General features: G+C 41.7%; 1 protein-coding gene across 6 annotated transcripts in view; it reads right to left on the minus strand.

The window, feature by feature from the left end:
- The window catches only part of si:ch211-200p22.4 (phosphatidylinositol-binding clathrin assembly protein), a 109,796-nt gene that overhangs the window by 63,770 nt on the left and 23,403 nt on the right, over positions 1 to 22,623 (minus strand). For all 6 annotated transcript variants that reach the window (XM_040012571.1, XM_040012576.1, XM_040012575.1 and 3 more), the window contains exon 2: positions 17,427 to 17,569. In XM_040012571.1, coding sequence (XP_039868505.1) covers positions 17,427 to 17,569 — 143 coding nt within the window. The remainder of the gene's footprint in view (positions 1 to 17,426; positions 17,570 to 22,623) is intronic.

The raw sequence follows: 22,623 nt of genomic DNA on the forward strand, positions 1-22,623 counted from the left end.
ACCTGAATACAGTTTTCAGGAGCAACTTAATTTTCCTGACGTTTATCTGTCGGGAACTACGAGTGCAAAGAGTGTCGTAGCTGGGATAGTCTCACACTTCCTCCAGCGGGTCTATCCAGAGCTGTTCTTTGTACTCAAACTGAGGAGTGGAAACATCATTCAAGCTAAAGTTCATTTTCTCAGCAGACATTGTTAGGTAACGGAGCTCTTCTGAAGCTCAGAACTGCACAAAAGTTTGAAGAAAAAAGCAACAGAGTTTGTTTTATTAACACGATAACTTTAGAAAGAAGTTACCCGTGAATCTCAGGAGTGCGTCAGCAAGAAGAAGCGCCCAATCGTTGAACTGAAAGCCGTGCCGGTGTGTGCAGATAACTAAGACTCTACTTTGTAGGAACTTGATCAGTTCATCTCCAGATACTGTTCGGGGTTAATTTGATGCACAACAAGAGACCATATTAACTCTTTGCCTCATAAAGGCAAGAGCATACCCTTAATGAGGAGTTTTGAAACCTCAGTATATATCGATAAAGACGTGGTTTCAGAGTTGTTCCAAGGGTAGCTGCATAGACAGAAACAACTCTCATGAACTTGTTGAGGGAATGCAACAACTGTCAGCCAGGCTCTACTAGCCATCCCACAGTCTCTTGGTTTGAGGACTAAAGATGATGGGGAGCCTTTTCTGTTAGGATGGCCACTCTCTGGTACAATCTCCCTGAGAAGATCAGATCAACGCAGACCCTCTCGCCTTTTAAAATCACTTCTAAACACGTTTCTATAAGCACAGTTTCTCAGTGCTTCCAGTTTGAGCTACTTTTATGTTGTAATCCTATTTAGTGTCACCATCTCTTCCTAGTGACTACCTTGCGTTATTTTATATTATTTTTAATTAGTTTATGTTGTTTTGCTTCTATTTTCCTCGTGTTGCTACTTTTCCTTTCTTAATGCTGTACAATTGTTAAGTGTGTCTCAGTTACGTGCCATTTCATCAGTTCCATCTCGTCTTGTGAAGCACGTAACTTTGTTTTGAAAGGTGCTACATTAAATAAAGTTTATTATTATTTAAACTCTTACTTTGGGGCAAAGTCAGCAGAGGTTTGAAGCCGATTTCATCAGATTTGACTGCTGAATTTTTTATGTCACAGTGGGACTTTGTTAACCCCCATTGTTCTCCTCAGTCTTGGCAATTGAGACAAAGAAATTTATAATTCTGACACTCACATTGTTTCCAAATAATCCAGATGATCAACCTCCAAAATATAGGGCTACGATAGGGTTATGACTCAGAGGGTTAATGTAAATTAAAGGCACTTGCAACGACTTTAAATTATTTCAGGCGTCTGAGATGATATTGGACACCTGAGAACAAGCAAACAAACTTACGACCCATTTCAAAAGCTTGAAATCTTCTCTTACTCAACTCTGATGATGTATTACCTCCACTGCACCTTCAGATGATTTTGGTCTTCTGATGATTTGCTTGCCGAGGCTGATTTTTCATGGACTGCTTTACTTCTGGATCACTGATAACCACTACTCTCTAGTGATAAAATTTTTTATCACTAGAGGTCATTAGACAGCACACTGCAGTCAAATGATTTCTGTTTTCTTACACCTCCCGATTTAATCGATAATCCTAGCTACAGTCGTCACTGCAGGTTTTAGTCACCAATACATTAAATTTAGACTGTTCTGGGGCCTCGAAGTATCATCTCTGATTTTCGCAGATGATGGTGTTCTGTTGCCTCCAGTTCACACTGGAGCAGTGTGCAGCAAAGTGTTAAGTGGTGGGAATGAGAGAGAGAGATCTGGGTGGAAAAGCGAAGCTACCTTCCTACCTTCACCTATGGCCACAAGCTCTTGGAAGTACCCAAAAGAACAAGGTTGCGGATGCAAGCGATGGAAATGAGTTTTCTTTGAAGGGTGGCAGGCCTCGTCTGTTAGAGATAGGGTGAGGAGTTCAGTCACTCGGAAGCCACATCAAAAGGAGGCAGATGAGTTGATTTGGATATCTGGCAAGGATGCCTCCTAGGCACCTCCCGGGCAGATGCCTTAAGGGCAGATCCAGGACACGCTGGAGAGATTATCTCTCTCGACTGGTCTAGGAACAACTCTGCGTTGCCCCAGTAAAGCTGGAAGAGGTGGCTAGTGAGAGTGAGGCCCAGGCTTCTCTGCTTAGGCTGCTCCTGCCCCTGTACCTTCCATTTAGCGCTCATAAAAATTAACAATGCATCAATTTGTTGAGAGATGTATATGTAGCTAATAAGCGTCAACTCATTTTACATATGCGTGCCAGGTGTTACCAAATGCATTCAGTTTGTCAGAAATGTGTTCAAACCTAATAGAAGAGTACGGAGGTTTTTCTCTTTTAGCAAAACCAGGTTTTATAACAATAAATAAAAAATATACCAAAGACAAATAAAAAAAAATTGTTACATCTCTTGAGAAATCTGCTGCTTTTTTGCTGCAAGAGCACATTGATGAGAGATCAAAAGCAGCGATAGAGTTAAATGTAATGTCTTAAGTGCAGTAACAGTATAGAGTGGTGGCACCAGCAGGGCTAATTACAGTCCCACTAATTAAACCTGGCACTTGAAGGGAAACTAGTGGAGAAAGAAAAAGCAAAAATTACATCTCACAGGCAGTGCCTTTTAGAGAAAGGGTGCAACAATTAGTAGAGATGCTGTAAAAACAAGATTACCTTAAAAAAAAAAAAAAGCAGCTAAATAAGAGAGGTAGTATTCAGTGTGCACAGTGCATGACTGGAAACGTGGGCTTCTGCCATTTCACGGAAGATTAGGAGCTTCACGACCAATTCACAAGCAACTGTGCCCACACACACACGTAAACGTGGATGCACTGTGGGTGTGTTGATGATCAGTGAAGAAGAAACAGCGGTGGTCTTTAATGGCGGTGTAGAGCTCATCAGGCCTTGTGTTAAGAGGGGTTTTGAGGACATAACTTAATGGTAATGATGTTTTTTGTAACAGTTGATGTTTGTGTGGCTGTTTGTCTTCATTTAAGTTTTTTTTTTTTTTTTTTTTTTTTTTTAAATAGAGCTCTGGTAATACAAGAAGTGCTACACTCCCTTTCTGTCACACCAACCCTCTACATGTCCTTCACTCCATCCATTAATCTTCTCTGTGGTCTTCCTCCTGCCTGGAGTCCATACATCCCACCTTACCTTTCCTCTCACTGCCTCCTAACATGCCTACTCCGCCCTCCTCCTCTTCCTTTGTTTTTGCCCAACAGTAGTGCATTTTCCATCGGCAAACTGCTTACTTGTCAACAGCACTGGAGACTGCCTGTGTTAACCCAGGCCTTGACTCATCTGATTTGGAAATCTCATTCTTGATTACACGTGTTTGATTTGAAAACATTTTAAGCCGGATTCTCTTCTTGATGCAACACTCCCTATTTATCCAAGCACAAGACTGGCACTAGTAAACTGGCTTATGACCCTAAGCAAAGCTGCCAACCAACAATTGTTCATTCATATCTGCAGATCACTGATCAAATATGGTTTCAAAACGCCGAGAAGGAAACGGTGAAAACACTCATCTCAAGCTTCATAACAGGACTTCAGAAAACAACCACCACAGACTGTTAGAGCGTCCACACCAATGCCCCACTATTAAATTGTGAACATGACCCTAAGGTCCTCGTATGGTAAATGGACTGGTTCTTATATAGCGCTTTTCCACTCTGAGTCTACTCATCTCACTCTTGCTATTTCCTACTGTTAGCTTTGATAGCAGTAGCAGTAATTTTACCATAAATCACCCTCTCAAATAGGGATGTCAAACCAGTGAAACCAGTTAAGTTTAACCACACATGGAATCCTTCCGATATCTAAATATTAAAAAATAAAAAAAATAAAAAAAAGTGGCTCAAGTACAATAGTACATCTCAGTTTTTCCACATGATAAAGAAACACTGCTGTAGTAAATGGAAGAAGACTCTTAGTGTGACTCGCTGGGCTTAAATTGTAAGAAAAATATATGTAAAATTACTAAAGTTCTGCTAACTCAGTGTTTGCCAATTTTTGGGGTTATTTTTGTATAGACGCACTATAAATCATAGAAATTTCTGTTGTTGATAGTGAAGAATATGGGAACCTGTTATTTAAATGCCCCTCCGCAAATCACTACCTTATCGTGATGGAGGGGTTTGTGTGTCCCAGGGATCCCAGGGGCTATGTTGTCTGGGGGCTTTTGCACCCTGGTAGGGTCTCCCATGGCAAATTGGTCCTGGGTGAGGGACCAGACAAAGAGCGATTCAGAAGACCCATATGAAAAGACCATTGAGGGACCAGTTCACCCTGCCCGGGACAGGGTTACCGGGGCCCCGCTCTGGAGCCACGCCCGGGGAGGGTGCCCGAGGGTGAGCGTCTGGTGGCCGGGCCTTACGCAATGGGGCCTGGGAGGGTACAGCCCACTAAAGGGACATGGGCCCATCTTCCTGCAGACCCACCACCCGCAGGAGGCACTGTAGGGGTCGGGTCACGCTGGAGAGATTATCTCTTGGCGGGCCTGGGAACGCCTTGGTGTTACCCCCGATAAGCTGGAGGAAGGGGCTGGGGAGAGGGAGGGTTCTGGGCTTCTCTGCTTGGGCTGCTGCCCCTGCGACCCGGCCCCGGATAAGCGGAAGAAGATGGATGGATGTTATTTAAATGTTTATGTAATACTTGGTTACTTCGGTGTAATATGAAGGCCACAGAGGAGCACTTCGTCACTAGGAAAGTTTCCAAAGCCCTCCAGCAGGCCAGATTGGAGTTGGGACGATTCTGGCTCAGAGGCCATGGTTGACGCCCCTAAAGCTGAGTCTCTTACTTCACCTCCATGCACATCTTTTTAGCATACATGGACACACCTGCTATGCATAAGGCTACAGTTGGAAGTGGAATTAAAAAGAAAAAAGAAAAAAAATCAGCTCAGCATTATGTCAAATCAATAACCCGAGCCGCTATTGAACAGGGAAAAAGTGACAAAAAAAAAAAAATAGATGCAGACACCCCTGGCTGGGAGAATCTCTATTGAGCTTGTTGTAGCCTCCAAGTTTCTGGATGGCTGAATCTGCTGAGCCCAGTAGGAGGGCGGCACACAAACAAAACAAAACACACACACGCCCATTGCTTTCTTCTATTGATCACATAGATGCAGCCAATTTACTTGAGTTGGAAAAACTTGTTTATCTGCCTGAAGGAGCATAAAGAAGTTTGCAGCGCGTGTGTGGGTCACCCTGGAGTTTCCACCTTTTTTTTTTTAAAGATAGGATGTTTGGGTATAAGAGATAAGCGTGCACACACTATAGTCGTGTACTGCAATCTCTGTCTCTCCACTAATCATCTTTACTGCTGTGCAGGAGGAGCTGATAGGAAGCACATGTGCGGTGACTTTGTTCATGTGTGCATTCAAGCTTTTCAGATTATCACTAGTGACCCCTATTAAGAGTCATGGCGAGCTCTCAAAACGCAACACAAATAACATCCTCCCTCCCCATGATCTTCGACACAGTGCTTGAGTCAGCAGATTTCCACACCTCTCTTTCTGTCGTTCATTTTCCTCCCAGTCCGCACCGTCTCGCTCGGTCAAACGCCCGGCTTTCATAAGAACTCACAACGCCTCACCCTTTTGCTTAAATCTCTGCCACCGTCTGCGTCCTCGCCATCCCAAAGGGTGCTGAGGCACTGTAGTGCTCTAGTGACGTCACTAAAACAAATGGGCCGTTCACTATCTAGGACACCAGCGGCGGCGACTTGTAGTGTAACTTTGCACACAGTGTTTTCTCACTCCCCCCAGATCTCTTCCCATCACACACACACACACACACACACACACACACACACACACACACACACACACACACAGGAAAGGGAAAGCGGCGTGTCCTGCAACCATCAGCACTTTCACCGGTGTCCTCGCCAGACCGTCCCTGTCTCCTCTCATGTCCTTAATGACTCTCCCACTTGGCGTCCTCTCTCCCTCCCTCACCTCCCTACTGCCTTTCCTCCTGCACCGTCAATGCCCTCCATCCTACTCCAGCACCCTGTTTTAAAGCACAGAGCCACGGCCCTCCATCCTGATTCCTGATGCACTGAGGTGTAATCAATCAGACTGTAATTTTCCTAGCTGACACTTACAAGTATCCTGCCCTGAAGAAGAAATGATGATGGTAGTATTTTCTGAGTGTGTTGTCCTTGAAAACACGGGGGGGAAAAAAAGGTTTTCACAGCGGCGTGTTATACAGCACCTTGTGGTCTTGCAAATCTTTGTGCTGTGACATCTCTTGAAGTTGCAAAGAATAACTATGTGGGCTTTCAGAAAGGCTGTTACTTGTGGAAAATATTTAGTGTGACAGGTTTGGGTTGCTGGGGTTTTGATATTGTACTGTGTTTAAGAGAAAAACAAAATGTGGAGAAAGAAAATGCTGCAAAAACTCACCCAGTAAAGCTACCTGTTTTTTTGTTTTGTTTTTACCTGCACTGTTAGCAAATACCAATAATTCCCTAAAGTGCAATAAACAGTGGTTATCCACTTTGCTTTAAAAGCAAAAAGATCCATAGTTCGAGATCAGGAGGTCACACACACCCAGCCTCAGGGAGGTCACGAGCTACTGTACGCCTCGTGCCAAGAGGATACACCAACGACTGTGTACACAGTCATTTTTCTCAGGTAGTTAATAAGAACTTGGGTGTTCCTTTGACATTTCTTGTGGTTTTAATTAAAACCTCTCAACAACCAAGGTACAGACACTCCCATCTCACCTTAGGGCAAACAAAATGGAAAAGCCTGCTCTCATTCCAACAAATCAAATACCTGGCGTTTTATCAAAGCCGCTGACTTCTCAGAGGAAAGTCCCGGGGCCCTTTGGGGTCCCATGCTGTGACGCACCAGGTTAGGCAATACTGAGATGGGTCTCTCTTCCAATCTGTCATATATGGCCTTTGGCCTTTTTAACCCGAGCTGCAATCTATTCCCAAACCTGACAAAGTACTTTTAGAGTCTAAACCAGTAACGAAAAGACAGTAAAAGACAAGTGAATATTACATGAATCAGCAAAATCAAAAGTATGCCGAGTACCAAACACCCCTGAGGAAACAAACCGCTGTATGCTTGTTCTACCACCCAGCCCCCCTAAAGCATCATGAGTCTTTTAAAGAGGACCATCTCACTACCTCTAGTTGTTCAATATTGCTGTGCACAGTCTAAGGCCAAAACTAAAGCAGACTTCACACATGCATCTGTCAAGCATCAGTATCTGACACCCTCAGATGGGAACAAGTTGGTAGTAGGATGCCTTTCTGTCTAACCTGGCAAAGTCTTCCTTTTCCATAAGTTTGTTATTACCAAGAAATTTGAGAAAAAACTGCTATGATTTGGAGTATCATGGAGTATCATATGTAAGCGTAATACAATATTCATGTGTGACGAAGCACATGCAAAAGTGCTAGAAGAAGCAGACCAGGAATCACTCCCATGCACTTATCTTAACTTCACTGTCTGCAAAGCTATGTAGAAAAGAAAGTTTTTTGTAGTTTATTGAACTGTTCCTCATATTGAACTGCATATAAACAAGAGATGGACCGATCCGATATTACGTATCGGTCCGATACTGACCTAAATTACTGGATCCGATATCGGAGAGAAATGAAAAAAATGTAATCCGATACATTAAATATCACAAAAGCACTGCACAAAACTTGCGGCATGGCGTAACTCAGCTCATAACCTTAGCATGTCGGAGCAGTATGAGTCACGTGATAGAGCGGCTGTGGCGCTCAACCAGACCTGTCAGCGGTCTGGTTGAGTATTTGGAGCCTCGCTACCAAACCGGCATTTCATCTCCGAGAAACCTACCCCAGAGAAGTAAAGTAAGTGTGTAAGTTCATCTCTGAATGTTTGTAAAGCATTGCCACGTTAAGTTTAACAACGGATATATGGAGCGACTGCCTCTCTCTCTCCCTCTCCTGTTGCTACTTCAATCATGAAACTGATTAATGATCAGCTTTTCTGTTGCGAGTCCGTCTCTCTTGTTTGTTTTTCGCCCACTTCAAGCCAGAAAGAGGAAACCAGCAGCTGAACAACAGCAGCACGTTTAAGCTTGATGAGCTGTTGTTAGAATTTATTTAATATTACTTTCTACACCAGGATCTTTTTCTACGCAGCTGATGGCTGGTAACTGTGCAGGGGCGGATCTAGCAAAGTTTAGCCAGGGGGGCCGATAGGGCATGAACAGGGAAAAGGGGGCACAAAGACATACTTTTCTTTCTTATTCTCAATTAAAATGTCTAGCTTTTAATAAATAATTATCTGAATCTTACACCCAAAGTTTTCATCTGAAGTCCATTACTGAATATAGTAACTATTAAGTCTAATATACCCTAGTAAGCTATAGTACTTTTTCCTTTGGGAAGATACCATCTGTGCAGTCTGCAATTCTGTAGAAGAAAGATGTTGAATCTATTTAATTATTGTGGAAAAATAATTGATTTCTGTGCATTTTTTTTTATACACGTGCATTAAATTAAAGTCAATTACGTCGATTAAGCATCACAAGGCGGAGGGTGGTTCCCTATTTTCTTTTTTTTGAGTACGAGTACTTGAGTATGAACTTATAAAAAATGCAGCAAGATATATATAAAAAAAACAAAAAACAAAACAGTTTTATTGATTAAAAAAAAAACCAAAAAAAAAAACAAACCCCACTATATATCGGATACATATGGGTATCGGCAGATATCCAAATTTATGATATCAATATCGGACATAAAAAAGTGGTATCGTGCCATCTCTAATATAAACACAGTACTATAATGTCCCAAATCCTCACACGAGAAACCTTTTTTATCCGCATGCCTGCCTATTTTTTGTGACCACACAGTTTTGCATTACATTGTACAACTATATATATACTCCACTGCAGGCAGCTGGAGACCCAGTGGCTAAGTAGTCATTCCTTACGTGGCCACTCGGACCAAGCGGACCATAGCAGGCTCCCGGTCTGATCACAGACTCACTGATGCTGATGACAATTATTTATTTAGTTTGTTGTGATAACGGTGTGTGGTTTCTGATCAATCGACTGTTTCTAGTGGAGGTTTCACAAACTGAGTATTTATCCATTTGCATAATCACTAAAACACAAAGGATCAAAGAGCTGACACAGTAGCTAGCTTACATGCTATGTCACGTTGGATAATGGGTGCATTTGAGTTGTTTTTGGTCATTTCGGGTATACCCGAGAAATATCTTGTTTTAGAATTGGCATGCTATTAAAATGACTGTCTTCATTAAAAATCTTAAAATAAAGTAAGCATTATCAGCGATAACTTTAGATCAATGAATGTGGGGAAAAATGTTTTTGGACAATCATTGGCTAGAAATGCTGGGAAAGATGAGAAATTCAGGTGGCTAGGGTTAGGGTTATGTGTCAGATACCCATTTGAACAAGACGCTTTTAGCCTTTTAAAATAAAAATAAAAATCAATTTTAAAACACTGACTTCTATATGACCCTCGACTCGCCATCTCTCTTAAGCACTTGCTTATTCTCGTTCATCTTTCTAACTATTCTCGTAATTACATGAACATAATTCTCTCTTCTTTATTTTCTCCTATGTCCTTCCTTTCTCTCCATTGAGTTTTATCCTTGATTAGGTGGTCTAAGCATTAAACGCTCCCAGGAGAGACTAACAGCCTCCCTGGAGGGAAGAGAGAGGAGGACCGATTGGGAGAGAAGCGATGGAAATTGGCTGTCTCAGCCATTGTTTGGGGTTTCCTGCTGGTTGTTTTTAGTACATATTGGCTCATCATACAAAGGCTTGGAAAGCAGAGGCACAACAACTGAGACCAAAGTCAGACAGGCCTAGGCACACATCAAATCTCTGTCTGTGGTTAATGCTGAATCTAATCTATGCATTTATTAATTAGGAAAGTTCAGACTTTATCTGGCGCTGTGTGAGTGCCTGTCACGAACACCCAGAAGTAGAAACAATGAGGTGGGAGGGAGAAACTCCAAATCCCACAGCTGTTTTTCTGCAAGACATACTCGCAAATTGGCTTTGTAGAGGCACAGAAGTGAAATCGTGATCAAAGATATTGACTGACTCTTGATCGCTTGCAAGATTCAGTGTCACCAGGGAGCGAGTCAGCACAGCTTCTGAGCAAGGCGGAAAAAACTGGAGGTGAATTGAATTGAATGAATATCAATACCCACCACACACCCACACGCACACAGAGAAAATGCACTTTTACTCTAATCACGATCCAAAAGCCCCCTTCACAAATATGGCAGCTGAGGCAAAGATGAGAAATTAAAAGTTAATTCACCTGCTATTTGCTCCGAATGGTAAATTCCCACATTCGATTTGAAAGCAAGGGCTGAATATATTACCACAGTAAAATGGGCAGCATTTAAAATGGCTGCACCCTACAACGAATGCAACAGCAGACCAAATTTAAATATGCTCAGATATTACTGTCTGCTGATTTGCAGTTAGTTGAGCACAGATGCAGAGGAAGGCAAAGCAAACACTTGTAGTATCGATGTACCGCCGAGTTAAAGCAGAAACGACACCTTTTAAATGGTTTATAAATACAAACAAGGTTAAAGTTCTCATATAGAGATTTTCTAATGTAGTTGAGCACTCAACACCACTACAAGCCTCATTCATGCAACACATTCATAATCCCTCACATAAAACTGCCCCCTGAGATAACATGAGATGGCAGCTAAAGGATGCTTAATGACAAGTTCAGAAACATTGTCTTTCACTACCACCACCTTTATTTATTTTTGCTTCATTCCAGTGTTCCTGCTTCTGTACTCATGAAACATGTCCAATATATCGTGTTTTATTCATTCATTTATTTTTTGCATGATTTCTGATGTTTAATCTGGCCAATTCATTGAACTGTAACATCTTCAGGTTAGTATGCAGGTAGTTTTAGGTAGTTGCTGCCAACAGTGGGCACATTTCCCATGTTGTTCTGGCATCATCACAATAATGTTGGCCCAGGATCAATATTGCAACTGACCAATTGCACTTTAAGTCTTAATATTTGTTATATTTCAAAAATTAATAATCAAGTTAGGTTTGCTGTTAGTCAAATTTAGGTTACTCATGTTGGTTTGCTTCTGATCATTTTCAATAGCTTTAGCTAACTTCTTAGTTAATGCTAACTAAATACTCAGACAACATGATTGGTCAGTTCCGGTCAGTCAGTTGGCCCAATGTTGCGCCCACACTGTGCAAGGAGGGAAAGTTCTGGTCTACCATGAATTACTATCTTTGTTACTGTTGCTTGAACATTTTCATTGGCATTTTTTATTTTTTAAATTCCCACCCCTCATTCTATTGAGTCCTGCACAACCAGCATCACTTCAGCATCCTGCTGCCGGTCTTAATTTAACTTCAATTTAATTTATCCAGTATAACTCCAAATCACAACAACAGTCACTTTAAGGCGCTTTATGTTGTTAGGTAAAGACCCTACAATAATACAAAGAAAACAGAAACCCTATGACCCTCTATGAGCAAGCACTTTGGAGTAGGAAGGGAAAACTCCCTTCTAACAGGAAGGAACCTCCAACAGAACCAGGCTCAGGTAGAGTAGGCGGTGAGCATATGAAGCGTGAAAATAGACTATTAATAGCAAGAAAAACACAAGCTATTAGTAACTGTTTGCTTCAGTTACACTTGAAATTCTGCTTGGCAACAGCACATTCATTGGCCTGAGCTGCCCAATTATTTTGCTGAAACATACTTTTTCTTCCCTTTACCTGTCATCGTGCTGCCAGTTATGTCACACCTAGCAGTGAAATTACGCTAAATTGTAACTGACTCATAAAACCTTAGAAAGCATAAAAATGCGACATCACCAATTGATTTGCAAAATCCACTGATGACTGTGCTGTTGTGAAAAGCGGATGCGAGGAGTGAGGTGTGGATCAGACTGTGAAACCACACGCTCATTGTTAATGACTTGTCAGCCATAAGTCGTTTTATTCAACATGGACTTGAATGAGCACTTTCCTGATGAGTTAATGGTCTAAGTCAGAGGTCACATCCTACAGACAATCTTTTTGCAACCGCCGGTATCGCACCGTGAATGTAGTGTGCTTTGAGCTGAATGGTGAGTTGTACATGAGCAACGACTGATCATTGTGTATGAAAAACAAATATAGTCCCACAAGTAAGGAAGTAGTGCCAAAGCTAGTTTTTCACAAAAAGATCTCCCCTACAAGAAAAAAATGTTTTAATCTCAGTGGAGACCTTATGTGAAGGATTGTAGTACATGTTACTGCAGGTTCAACATTGCAAGTGACCAATCACCTTCTCCTGACGTCATCCGCGACCTCGAAAAAAAACAAACGCCTTCAAAAAATCTACTTCACTTGCGAGGAGAAACCGCCTCTGTAAGGACAACATGTATAATGCTTACAGTTTATTAAAGACAATTATCCTGAAATGCAAAGAATTTAAGTTCCTGGATGGGCGGACAGAAGCGGTTTCTCTTCTCGCAAGTGAAGTAGATTTTTTTTAAGGCGGTATTTTCAAAGGCACAAAAGGGGGACGTCACAACAATGTGATTGGTCACTTGCAACGTTGAACCTCGAACAACATTTATTATGATGATGTGGGAACAACACCGACACGAGGATATCAGATCATCCATTAATAAAAGCACAGCACAGAGTACCTGGGAGACTAAATAATGCCCCCGAAAACCCAGACAGATGCAATTATTTTGGGATTAGCAGTTCTTTAAAACCAAGGAAATTACTTTTCAGGGTGAAACCTACATGATGTCATTTCCTTTTACATCAAGACTCACACCACTCGTCACGATCTTTACTACGAGATCGTTCGTCAGAAGCCGAACGTGGCCATCTTTAGTGTGCCAGACAAGCTGCAAGTGCTCAGCAGTGTTGATCTGAAGGGGAATGTACAGTCTATTGACCCCAATTCTGCGGGTCTTTGGTTTCTAATTTTACGGCCAGATTTCTCTCAGCTCTGACTGTAATGGATGGGACGACCGTGAGGGAGCAGGGACACCTGGCCGCTGAGCCCTAGTCAGCACCAGTGTCCTGACAGGTCTGATGAATGCAGGCTGATGAGTACACAGTCTTGTCTCTACTACAGCCGGAAGCCTCGCTCCACGGGGCTAAAGCAGGAGGAGTGCATCTCCCTACTATTAGCGATTCGGTGCATCACTCTTATTTTACACATTTAATAACCTCTCAACAAGGTCGTACAGGCAAAGCTAATCTAAAAAAAAAACAATGCATTAACTAGTCTTTACATGCAAACACAAAAAGATGCCTATTACTTCAGTATTATGGCTCCATGATGGATTGGGGACAATGAAAAGGTGGAAAGACAGTAATATAAAGAAAGATTAGATTTTTTTAAATATGCCACAGCAGAAATAAACACAGGAAGACACACTGACTGCAAGCTCTTCGTTAGTAACACAGAAATTAGAAACTAGTGTGGTGCTGCTATCACTGTAGGTGAGACGTCAACATCAAACGGGTTCCTTCTGACAGCGACAGCTCCGAGATAAATCAGCCTACAGTTCGGGAATACCTCTAAACCGCTTCCTGCTGCTCTGCAGTGACCTACTTAGCATGATTTGATTTATCAGAAATGTTGCAGGAATTTCCACAGCTTGAGCAATCAAACAGGATGGAGGTACCTGCTGATGTCTCTCTTAACTAAGGTCTTGACTTATTCTTATTTCTTTTTTTTAAGTGTGTCAGTTTGTCTCTGCTGCACTGGTGCTTTCAACGCAACAGCTAATTCTGGAGTATTGTGACTAATGCTCTGAACCTAAAATACTGCCAGTCAGGAAGAGGTTTCTAGCAAAACACCAAAAATGCAATTGCCTCACTCCCAAGTCTTCCTCATTTTTCAGAGGAACTTTAGATTGGCGCAATCAAACAATGCACCTCCAACAGGAAATGTTATGTAATGTGGACAAAACTGATCTTGGCAAAACAAGGAAGCGATGCTTCCCCATACTGACTGATATTGAAAGGAATGTGGTGCAGGGAGTGTCGGCGTTTGGGAGTGTTTGTGTACAAGTGCATGGTATTTTTTTTGATCCTACAGTACACAGTGTATTTGCAAACAAGCTTAACTACCCACCATTTCATAGCTGACTGTTATCTACTTATATCTGATGGATGAAGAATGACAACAATCCACAGAGCGGCTTGCTCTTTTAGAGGAATCATTCGACATTTTAGAGAATTTCCTCATTTTCGTATTCTTAGCGAGAGTTAGTGGAGATTTATGTCACTTTGGCGTTTGCACAATAAATATGAATAAGCGGCGTGCTAGCTTAGCTTTCACAAAAAACAGGAAAAAGGGGAACCAACTATTCCGCCTCCGTCCAAAGTTAATCTACCAAAGCTCCCAAATTATCGCTACGCAAAAACATTGCATAACAGCAACAGACTGAGAGCTAAGCTAATAGCTTGGAAGCAAAACGTTTACATTTCCTAAACCAGGAGTGTGCAACATAAGGTCCGAGGCCAGAATTGGTCCAGCAAACACTCCAGTCTCACCCACTGTATAAGGGAGGATATAGATTTTCTTACATTTAACTGTATGTTCATAGGTTTTAAAGCTGTTCTAATGGAAAAGACCCCTCACCCCTACACCAAAATAATTAAGTGATAGACAGCTAAATGATAGAAAGGTTCCTTTTTTCCCCACCATCTACTATTCAATTCAGAAAAGTTGCATTCAGCATTATGAAACTAGCAGGAGCATCAGGCAGGAGTTAGGGCCAGCTTTTGGTGCAGCACTGGTGTCTAAATAGCTTTCCACCAATGCAGAGGGAAGGATTATGAGTATTTAACCATAGCAGAGGCAGAGTCGCTTTTGTGTGCAGTCCTTCTACAAGCCAACAACATCATCACCTCTGGGCATAGAGACAATCTTAGGTCAAAGACGGACATTTTTAAAGGTTGGTGTGAAACGGAAAGGTAAAAACCACAGCAGAGTTCACCACAAAGAAGGAGAAACTGCACTGGGTGTGACTTCCAGAGAACCACTGTTATTAATGATAACCACAACCGCCAAATGAACCTCATGCAGCGCTCCACTGCTATTTACTGCAAATGTGCAAGCTACTTGCAGCAAAAACAGTGATGAGACACAAACACACAGTGTCATGAACTATTATGCAGCACTGTATGCAATAGTGTATGCAATCTGTGTAATGCATCTTATGCAACAACCAGCATATGCACTGCATGCATCAACAACAAAGGTGACTTGCATGCTTTTACCTGCCTCTGTTTTACACATTTTCTTTGTGCCATTACAGGATTTAATGATTGCTTAATTCAATAACAGAACATTTCACAGAAGCAAGTATCTTGGATTATGTCAGATGGTGAAGAAGTTTGTCAAGCGAACCAGCATTTCCGCTCGCATAATGTTGCTAGAGATAAACAAGATCTGGTTAGGTAGCTGGCTGTGACTTTTGTACACTGCATGAATTTGAAAGTGGTTGCATAGTTCTATTACCATCTATAAGATGAATACATTTACTACATAAGTAAATAAATGACCTCTTTTTTTCCACAAAGAGGGAAAAAAAACAACACTTTTACCTGGACAAAGGATTGTAGTACATGTTATGGCAGTGCTTCTCAAAACCATTACTGGATGACCAGGGGGAAAAAAATATAAATAAAGTTAAGGCCTCAATCACACAGCCCTGGAGACTGACCCCTTAGCAACTGCAGGTTACTAGGGGGGGAAAGTGCATTCCCTGTCCAGCTGGTGAGGTAAAAAGCTGCACCGTTGCTAGCAGATTACCCATGTCTGCTGTAGTTTGCATGACATGTATCAACTTGCAGGGTTTTGCTACCGCTTGTCGGGTAGTTTAGTGGTGTAAGCAGCCCAGTTGGCGTCTGGTATGCAAAGCTACCATGGTGACCAAGGCAATGTGCTAGCAACCAAAGCAACCTCAGGGAGGGTTTTGGTGCAGGAAAGTAAACCACTTTGCAAGTAATTTCACTCCAAAGACAGCAGCAATCAGTCACAATCAGTCTGATTGTGACACCCCCCCACCCTGCCCGCAGTGATCAGCGGTTGCCAGATGGTCGACAACTGGTCTCATACAGATAGATCAACATCTCCAGCAGCTGGACTGAGAGTGATGAGTTGGAAAAATTACAAACTTAACACAAGAAGTGAGGATTTTGTCACCGTAACAAGCCTTCTTGGCAAAAATCCTATACTGTTGGATAGCCAGTTTATTTCCCTAGCTCCTTAGCAAGGTAGAGCCATTCGTGCATCACTAACAGTAAAGCATAATGCTTTTTTTTTTTTTTTAACTCCTTAAAAACATCGCTGCAGCACATTCAAGGACAGAGCCTGGTCAGCACTCTCTGTGGGGCTTTTTCAGTAAGTAACAAACACACAACACTAGCAGTCGAGATTACAAGTTCTACAGTTTTAATCATGCTTATCTTAACTGCTGCCATCGGCTTCTCCAACTTTCCAAGTCTGAAGTCTGACGGGGTTCGGCTGAAAATTCCGACTTTCAATTTGGAATTGAACCTACCATTGGGGTTAGGGTTAAAGTCAATCAATAATGATGACTTAGACTGCTTAGTAAAATAAATACAATGAGAGAGGAGAACATGGCCCAAAAAAGCAAAAATAGGTAAATAAATAAACTTGAGGATATTTAAGCAGAAAAAAAAACAGGAGAAGCTCAGTAAATAAGCTCTAAATAAAATAATACCAAGTTAAAAGCTCAGTATTGTACAGTAAGTGGTTCACTAAGTAAAAACCTTAATAAAATAAACACAGATCTCTCTATTAAAATCTGTACTGCTGCATATAAACTGACATTTTGTGTACACGGGTCCTTATCAGACCTCATAATTAATGAAAAAAAAAAAGTTCTCATGAACAAAGAAAGGTTTGCTTGGGCTTTCATTTCAGATTTGTCTTTGAATGCCGGCAAACCCATGGAGAGACCCAGCTGGGTTATTCTTCCTGCTTCCAAGCATGTTTTTTTATGAAGTTAAATTATTTGATTATTCTTTTGCTTCCATCCTCGTCCCCCATCTAGCCTCTGGCTGAGCTAATTAATTTCTCAGTGCTCCACAGCTACTTCAATCACTCACGCCTTGTGTCCAATATATACAGCCTCAGTTACTGTGCATGCTGTTTACGTCCCATACGGGTCGGCCACCCTCCCACTCCGCTGATGTTGATCACAATGCACAGACATGAATAAAAGATTTTTTTTTTTTTAAATCTGTGTATGTTCGGATTTATGAGTGTGTGGGTTGAGACAGGGTTGAGTAATAATATCACTTATTGATGTAGCTTGCTCTGAGTGCCCTGGAGGGCTTTTGTTTGTGTCAGTATGTGTGTGTGATGTCTCCTACCTCGTTGCCGTACATCATGAGGTGGTGGGTGGTGATAAGAGCTTTGAAGACCACCACCCAGCTGGAGTTGGCTGTGCGCTCAAACAGCGTGTCCGCCAGCTGGGGAATGTTCACGTTCATCTCATTGGTGCAGTGGATCAGATCTGGCCAGGACACAAAAAAAAACAAAAAAACAAAAAAACACAACAAAATGAGAGAAGAAGAGAGGCTTACACAAGAGAACAGAACAAAGAGCAGTGATGAGAAGCTTTTAAAGATAACCCTGACCGACACTATGCCAAATTACTTTTCACACAGAGAGAGAGAAAAAAAATGCAGACACACAGCAAGGACCAACAAACAGAGCACGAATTTCATTTGAATTCTTAAGTGAAAGAAGCCTGAAGGACAGGTGCTACCCACAGAACTATTTCTTGTCTTCTTTTGACTCTTACTCTGCTGCACCTTTACCCTCTTCTCTGCTCTCGACATCTTAGCAGAAGCTCACGTGTCATTCATTCACCCAACCTGGAGGAAAACTGAACCTTCGAGTGTATGACTGTCAAAATATAATAAAAAAACCAAACTGGCAGATCTCAGAAATAATCTCAAAATAGGTCTTTTACAGTATATAGTGTTACATCACTGCTTTAACTTTCCACCAAAGTCTGGCATTAGATTTTTATAATGAGGCAATTTTTTTGGTTAGAGTTTAATGTTAATTAAATGTTAACTTTCAGCAAATACTCCAGTAATGTGAACATTATTCATAGAGGTGTGGGATTATCTTTGCAGGTTAAGTCTGTGCAATACTGGCATCATCAGGGTTCAACATAACAAACATATGTTGGGCAAGTTGACCAACCAGCTGCTGTTTTTTTAAGAAAAAAAAAAAAATGTAAACAGTATTTCCACAGATCGGTTCACCTTTCACGGGTACTGGGTGAAAAGAACCATCACAAATTAGTGTGTTTTTCTTACACCACAGGGTAGTAGTAAAGGTAGTAATATACTACAGTATTTTCACATTAAAATAAAACAGCATGTTCAGAAAGTTTAAGTGTCAAGAAAAGTGATCTTTTTAGCTGTTTTCATCCACCACACAGACACAGACAGCACAAGGAAATGAAGAAGCAGCTAAAATCAAAGCTGTCTGTGTACAGGTAAACTTCTTAGGTCTCTCAATTTGGCATTTCTCATAACCTTTGCTGCAAGCTGCTGGCAGGCATGATGTCTCTTTCTAGCAGCAAGACATGCGGCGGGTGAGGGGCACAGCATTCACTCCTCCTTTAGCTACACATTTCTTTCTGAAAACCCTCCTAAGAAAATGATGGTATGTTTTACAGATTAAGTTAGTTTATTATATAAAGTAATTCAAAAGGGTTTTTTTGGGCCAGTGAAAGTCTGATCTACTGGCCCAGTGAGGAAAAAACAAATTCTATGTTGAACAGCTAAGAGGCAGGAGACTATAAGACTGCCTTAAAGGACCCAGGAAAAAACAGGTGTGTTGACAGGTATGACTAAATTAGCAAAATCCAAACTGTACAGGGATGATTAGGGATGGCTGTGATTTGCGAATATTTAAATAGCTGTTAAATTAATAACTCAAGTTTCAATGATTGTTACATATAAATTTGTACTTGATTTTTGGAAGATGATAATAATAATAATAATAATAATACGTCTATTAAAACTACAAAAACAGAAGAAAAGCTTTCTATGTAACAGGTGTCTGACCTGGGAAGCATGTGTGGCATGAGGAAACTAGATGCTTTTATGTAAACAGGAGAAACATCGACACAGATTTAAAAAGCCCTTCAAAAAATAAAATCAAACGAGTCCCAGAGCAAGCTCTGCCAGGGAAAGCTACCACATCAAATGTAGTTTATGTTAATTTATGCCGTTTTAATTTACATTGTTGCCATCTGGAAGTGATTTCTTGTTGTGCACCTCTTAATTTTTGTGACCTGGCATGCTGAGCGCGCACGGACGGGTTGAAGACATGAGTGTATGATTATGTTTGTCTTTACCAGCATTCCAACGATACCTCAGTACAGGTGCTCAGAGTGCCGTTTCTTAAATTTGTAAATTCTGTAACATATTGTATTATTTAATTAGTTCAGTCTATTACTGTTACTGTCTTGGAGCAACTGTAACCCACATAATTTTCCTTAGGGATTAATAAAGTATTCTGATTAAAAGAGGCAACAGCCTACGCAACCACTAATGTGTTAAACATAAACTAGTTTATAATTTACACACACACACACACACAAACAAAGAGTTACTCCAGGAAGAGAAGAGCACCAACTTTTTCTTGTTTAGCTGCTTCAAACCCTTAAAATATGCACATTTTTTTTTACCACTTTAGAGAAAACAGGAAACTGACAGACGCCCTAGATTTATTTATTTATTTATTTTTTAAACAAAGAATAAATAAAAAGGTGCTTATTGAGCTAGGGATGTTTCCCCCATTGCATAAAATCCTCTTTAGCCTTTACTTCATCCCAAGAGATGCCTAATATGATCTGACCAGAACCTAACAGCTTGGCCCCACCTTGCTGTTCCTACCACTTTAAATGGAGATCGATTTGAAGGTCTTCTAGCTTATTACACAGATTCAGTGTCTCCGCTCGCCGCGTGCAACGCCCTCAGCGAGCCTCTCGAGCACAAACATCAATACAGACACACACGGTTAAATTGATCATTCACACCAGATATCAGGGTGTTTTGTGTTTCATTTCTCTGGCGTCCTCAACCACTTTCATTCCTTCGCCTCTCTCTCGCCATCTTTTATTCTTCACCGCAGGACGTTATGAGCTGCCGGCTCGCACACCTGGTAACTACGGAAACAGCTTCTCATTAAACTACTCGAGGACTGTAGCGGGAGAGACTCCCGACGGGGAACTTCATCACCATAATCAGGTGTGCATGCGCACATGCACGAACGCGTGCCTTCATTCAATAAAGAATCATACCTTCACTCACTTAACCCATCATCTCCCTCAAGTACTCACACACACACTTACAGTAACATTCCACAGCAGACTCCCAGTCCCGTATCAATCATTCACTCAACATGCTACCTCTCCCACTTACCCCCTAACACACACACACACACACACACCAAGCAGTCTGCTATGCGGTCAATACAAATGAGAGTAGAATAATGTAACACAGCACAGCTGCATTTAGCCAAACAGAACAACATTTAGTGGCTAACAGAGTGCAGCTGGACTGAAAACGCTCTCACAGCCAGACTCACCTTGCCTTTCTGTCTCTCTGCAGCCCCCCACCCCACCTCCCACTGCACCGCTGCATGACATTATGACTGGAAACAATATCTCTGAACTGGAAGCGGGCACCGAAAGCGACTGGTGTCTTTGTTAACAAATTAGTCTCCTTGCTGCTCTGTCTTTCTTTATTATTGCTGCTGCTACCTTGTGTTTCTCTTTTTTTTCTTCCCCCCCATCTGTCCATCTCGCCTTCTTTTTTAGCAGAGCTCATGTTTTTTCATTAGGTCTGGAGTGGTGTGAGAGAAACAGAGAGAACTAAGAGAAGGACTGATTAGGTCTGTGGGGACGCTCGTGCATGAGTGTGTACGTGTGCGAGTGATAATTTAAAAGAGGGTACATGTGCTGACTTAATCAGCCAGAGCGGAAAGCATTAGATGCCACTGATCCCAGACCGGCGAGAGACAGAGAAAAGGGACGGCGAGGCAATTGAGACAAACATATGGCTGAGAAATGAAGATAAAAAAAAAAGAGGGGAAGACGAGGTAAAGAGAAGGAGACACGAGCAGATGTGACGAGAGATCAAGAGTCCTACAGAGAGGTATAAAGAGGAAACGGATGAAAAGTGATGAAGAATAGGGGGACGAGAAGAAGAGATCGATAAATGAAATGAGATTATGAGACGTGAGACATGAGTGTCTCTTCATCCAGACAATTTAGAAGAATCCACACACAGCTCAACAAGCTGCTCGCCTCGCTTTATCTCTGCAGCAGAAACGCAGCTGGGGATGCAATTTTTTCTTCTCCCCCACAAGCACACCCCGGGGCAATTATTCTGACCGCAAATGGAAAAATACATAAGTTTGAGTCTATCATCCCTCAACGGCAAGGCTAAGACCAACATGTCAGCGTCCTACAAGCAATTACCTGCACAACAGTTTCATAACAAACGTAGCCTGGCTAATTGGCGCCCACACATTACAAGATGAGGACAACAGAGGACTGAAGCAGTCTGTGTACGAGAGCGCATTATACAATGTCAGAAGTCTCATTACAAGTGTACTTTAAAAGCTGGGTCTGTAGAGACTGAAGTGGCCGGTTCTGTGTTAGGTTAGCCAAGTATTGGTTATTCATTATGCTGAGTACTTCAGCGTTCCTTACTCATTTAGACTCACCACAAATGGCATGGAAGATTGACGTAGCCACCCTAAAGTCACCTACTTGCTTAAAAAAAAAAAGGCCTTTTGGTTGCCATGACATAAGTCCTGTATTGTTTTTTTTTTTGGTTTTTGAACGAGAGGCTAAAGATCTGCTTTTATCTGACACTAGAGACAAGAAACAGACTTAAGCCGCTTCCACTCATCGTGCATCACTCAGAAACCAACCGTTAGTTACTAGCAGAAAATTTTACCGTCCAGTTGACTAATGTAACTATTATCAGGTTATACTTTAATCAACCTTATCATGGGCACTGATCGCTATCATTGTGTGCCTTTTGTACCATCTTCCTCCCCTCACCCCAAACTGGTCACAGCAGATGGCTGTCTGGTTCTGCTGAAGGTTTCTTAATGTTAAAAGGGATTTTTTCTGGTTCCCACTGTTAACTCGTTCTTGCTCAAAGGCGGTTGTGTGATTGTCTTCTCTGGATTATTGTCGGATCTTTAGCTGTCGAGCACCTTGAGGTGTTGCGATTTGGTGCTATATAAATACAATTAAATTGAAAATTGAATTTGGATTGGTAGTTGCTTCAATCATTCACTTCAAAGTTAAGAAAAGTTCATTTCATCACAGACTTTGAGGTCTCTTGTCACTGTGATGCATCTATGATTACAATCCCCAAATCTGAAAGGCAAAGAGGCTTTGGTTTTAGGCAGGGGTGGGCAACTCCAGGCCTCATGGACCGGTGTCCTGCAGGTGTCCTTGATCCATCACAGCTGATTTAAATGGCTAAATTACCTCCTCAACATGTCTTGAAGTTCTCCAGA

Source organism: Simochromis diagramma, unplaced genomic scaffold (genome assembly GCF_900408965.1).
Source record: "Simochromis diagramma unplaced genomic scaffold, fSimDia1.1 OVJJ01000612.1, whole genome shotgun sequence".
Classification (NCBI taxonomy): Eukaryota; Metazoa; Chordata; class Actinopteri; order Cichliformes; family Cichlidae; genus Simochromis; species Simochromis diagramma.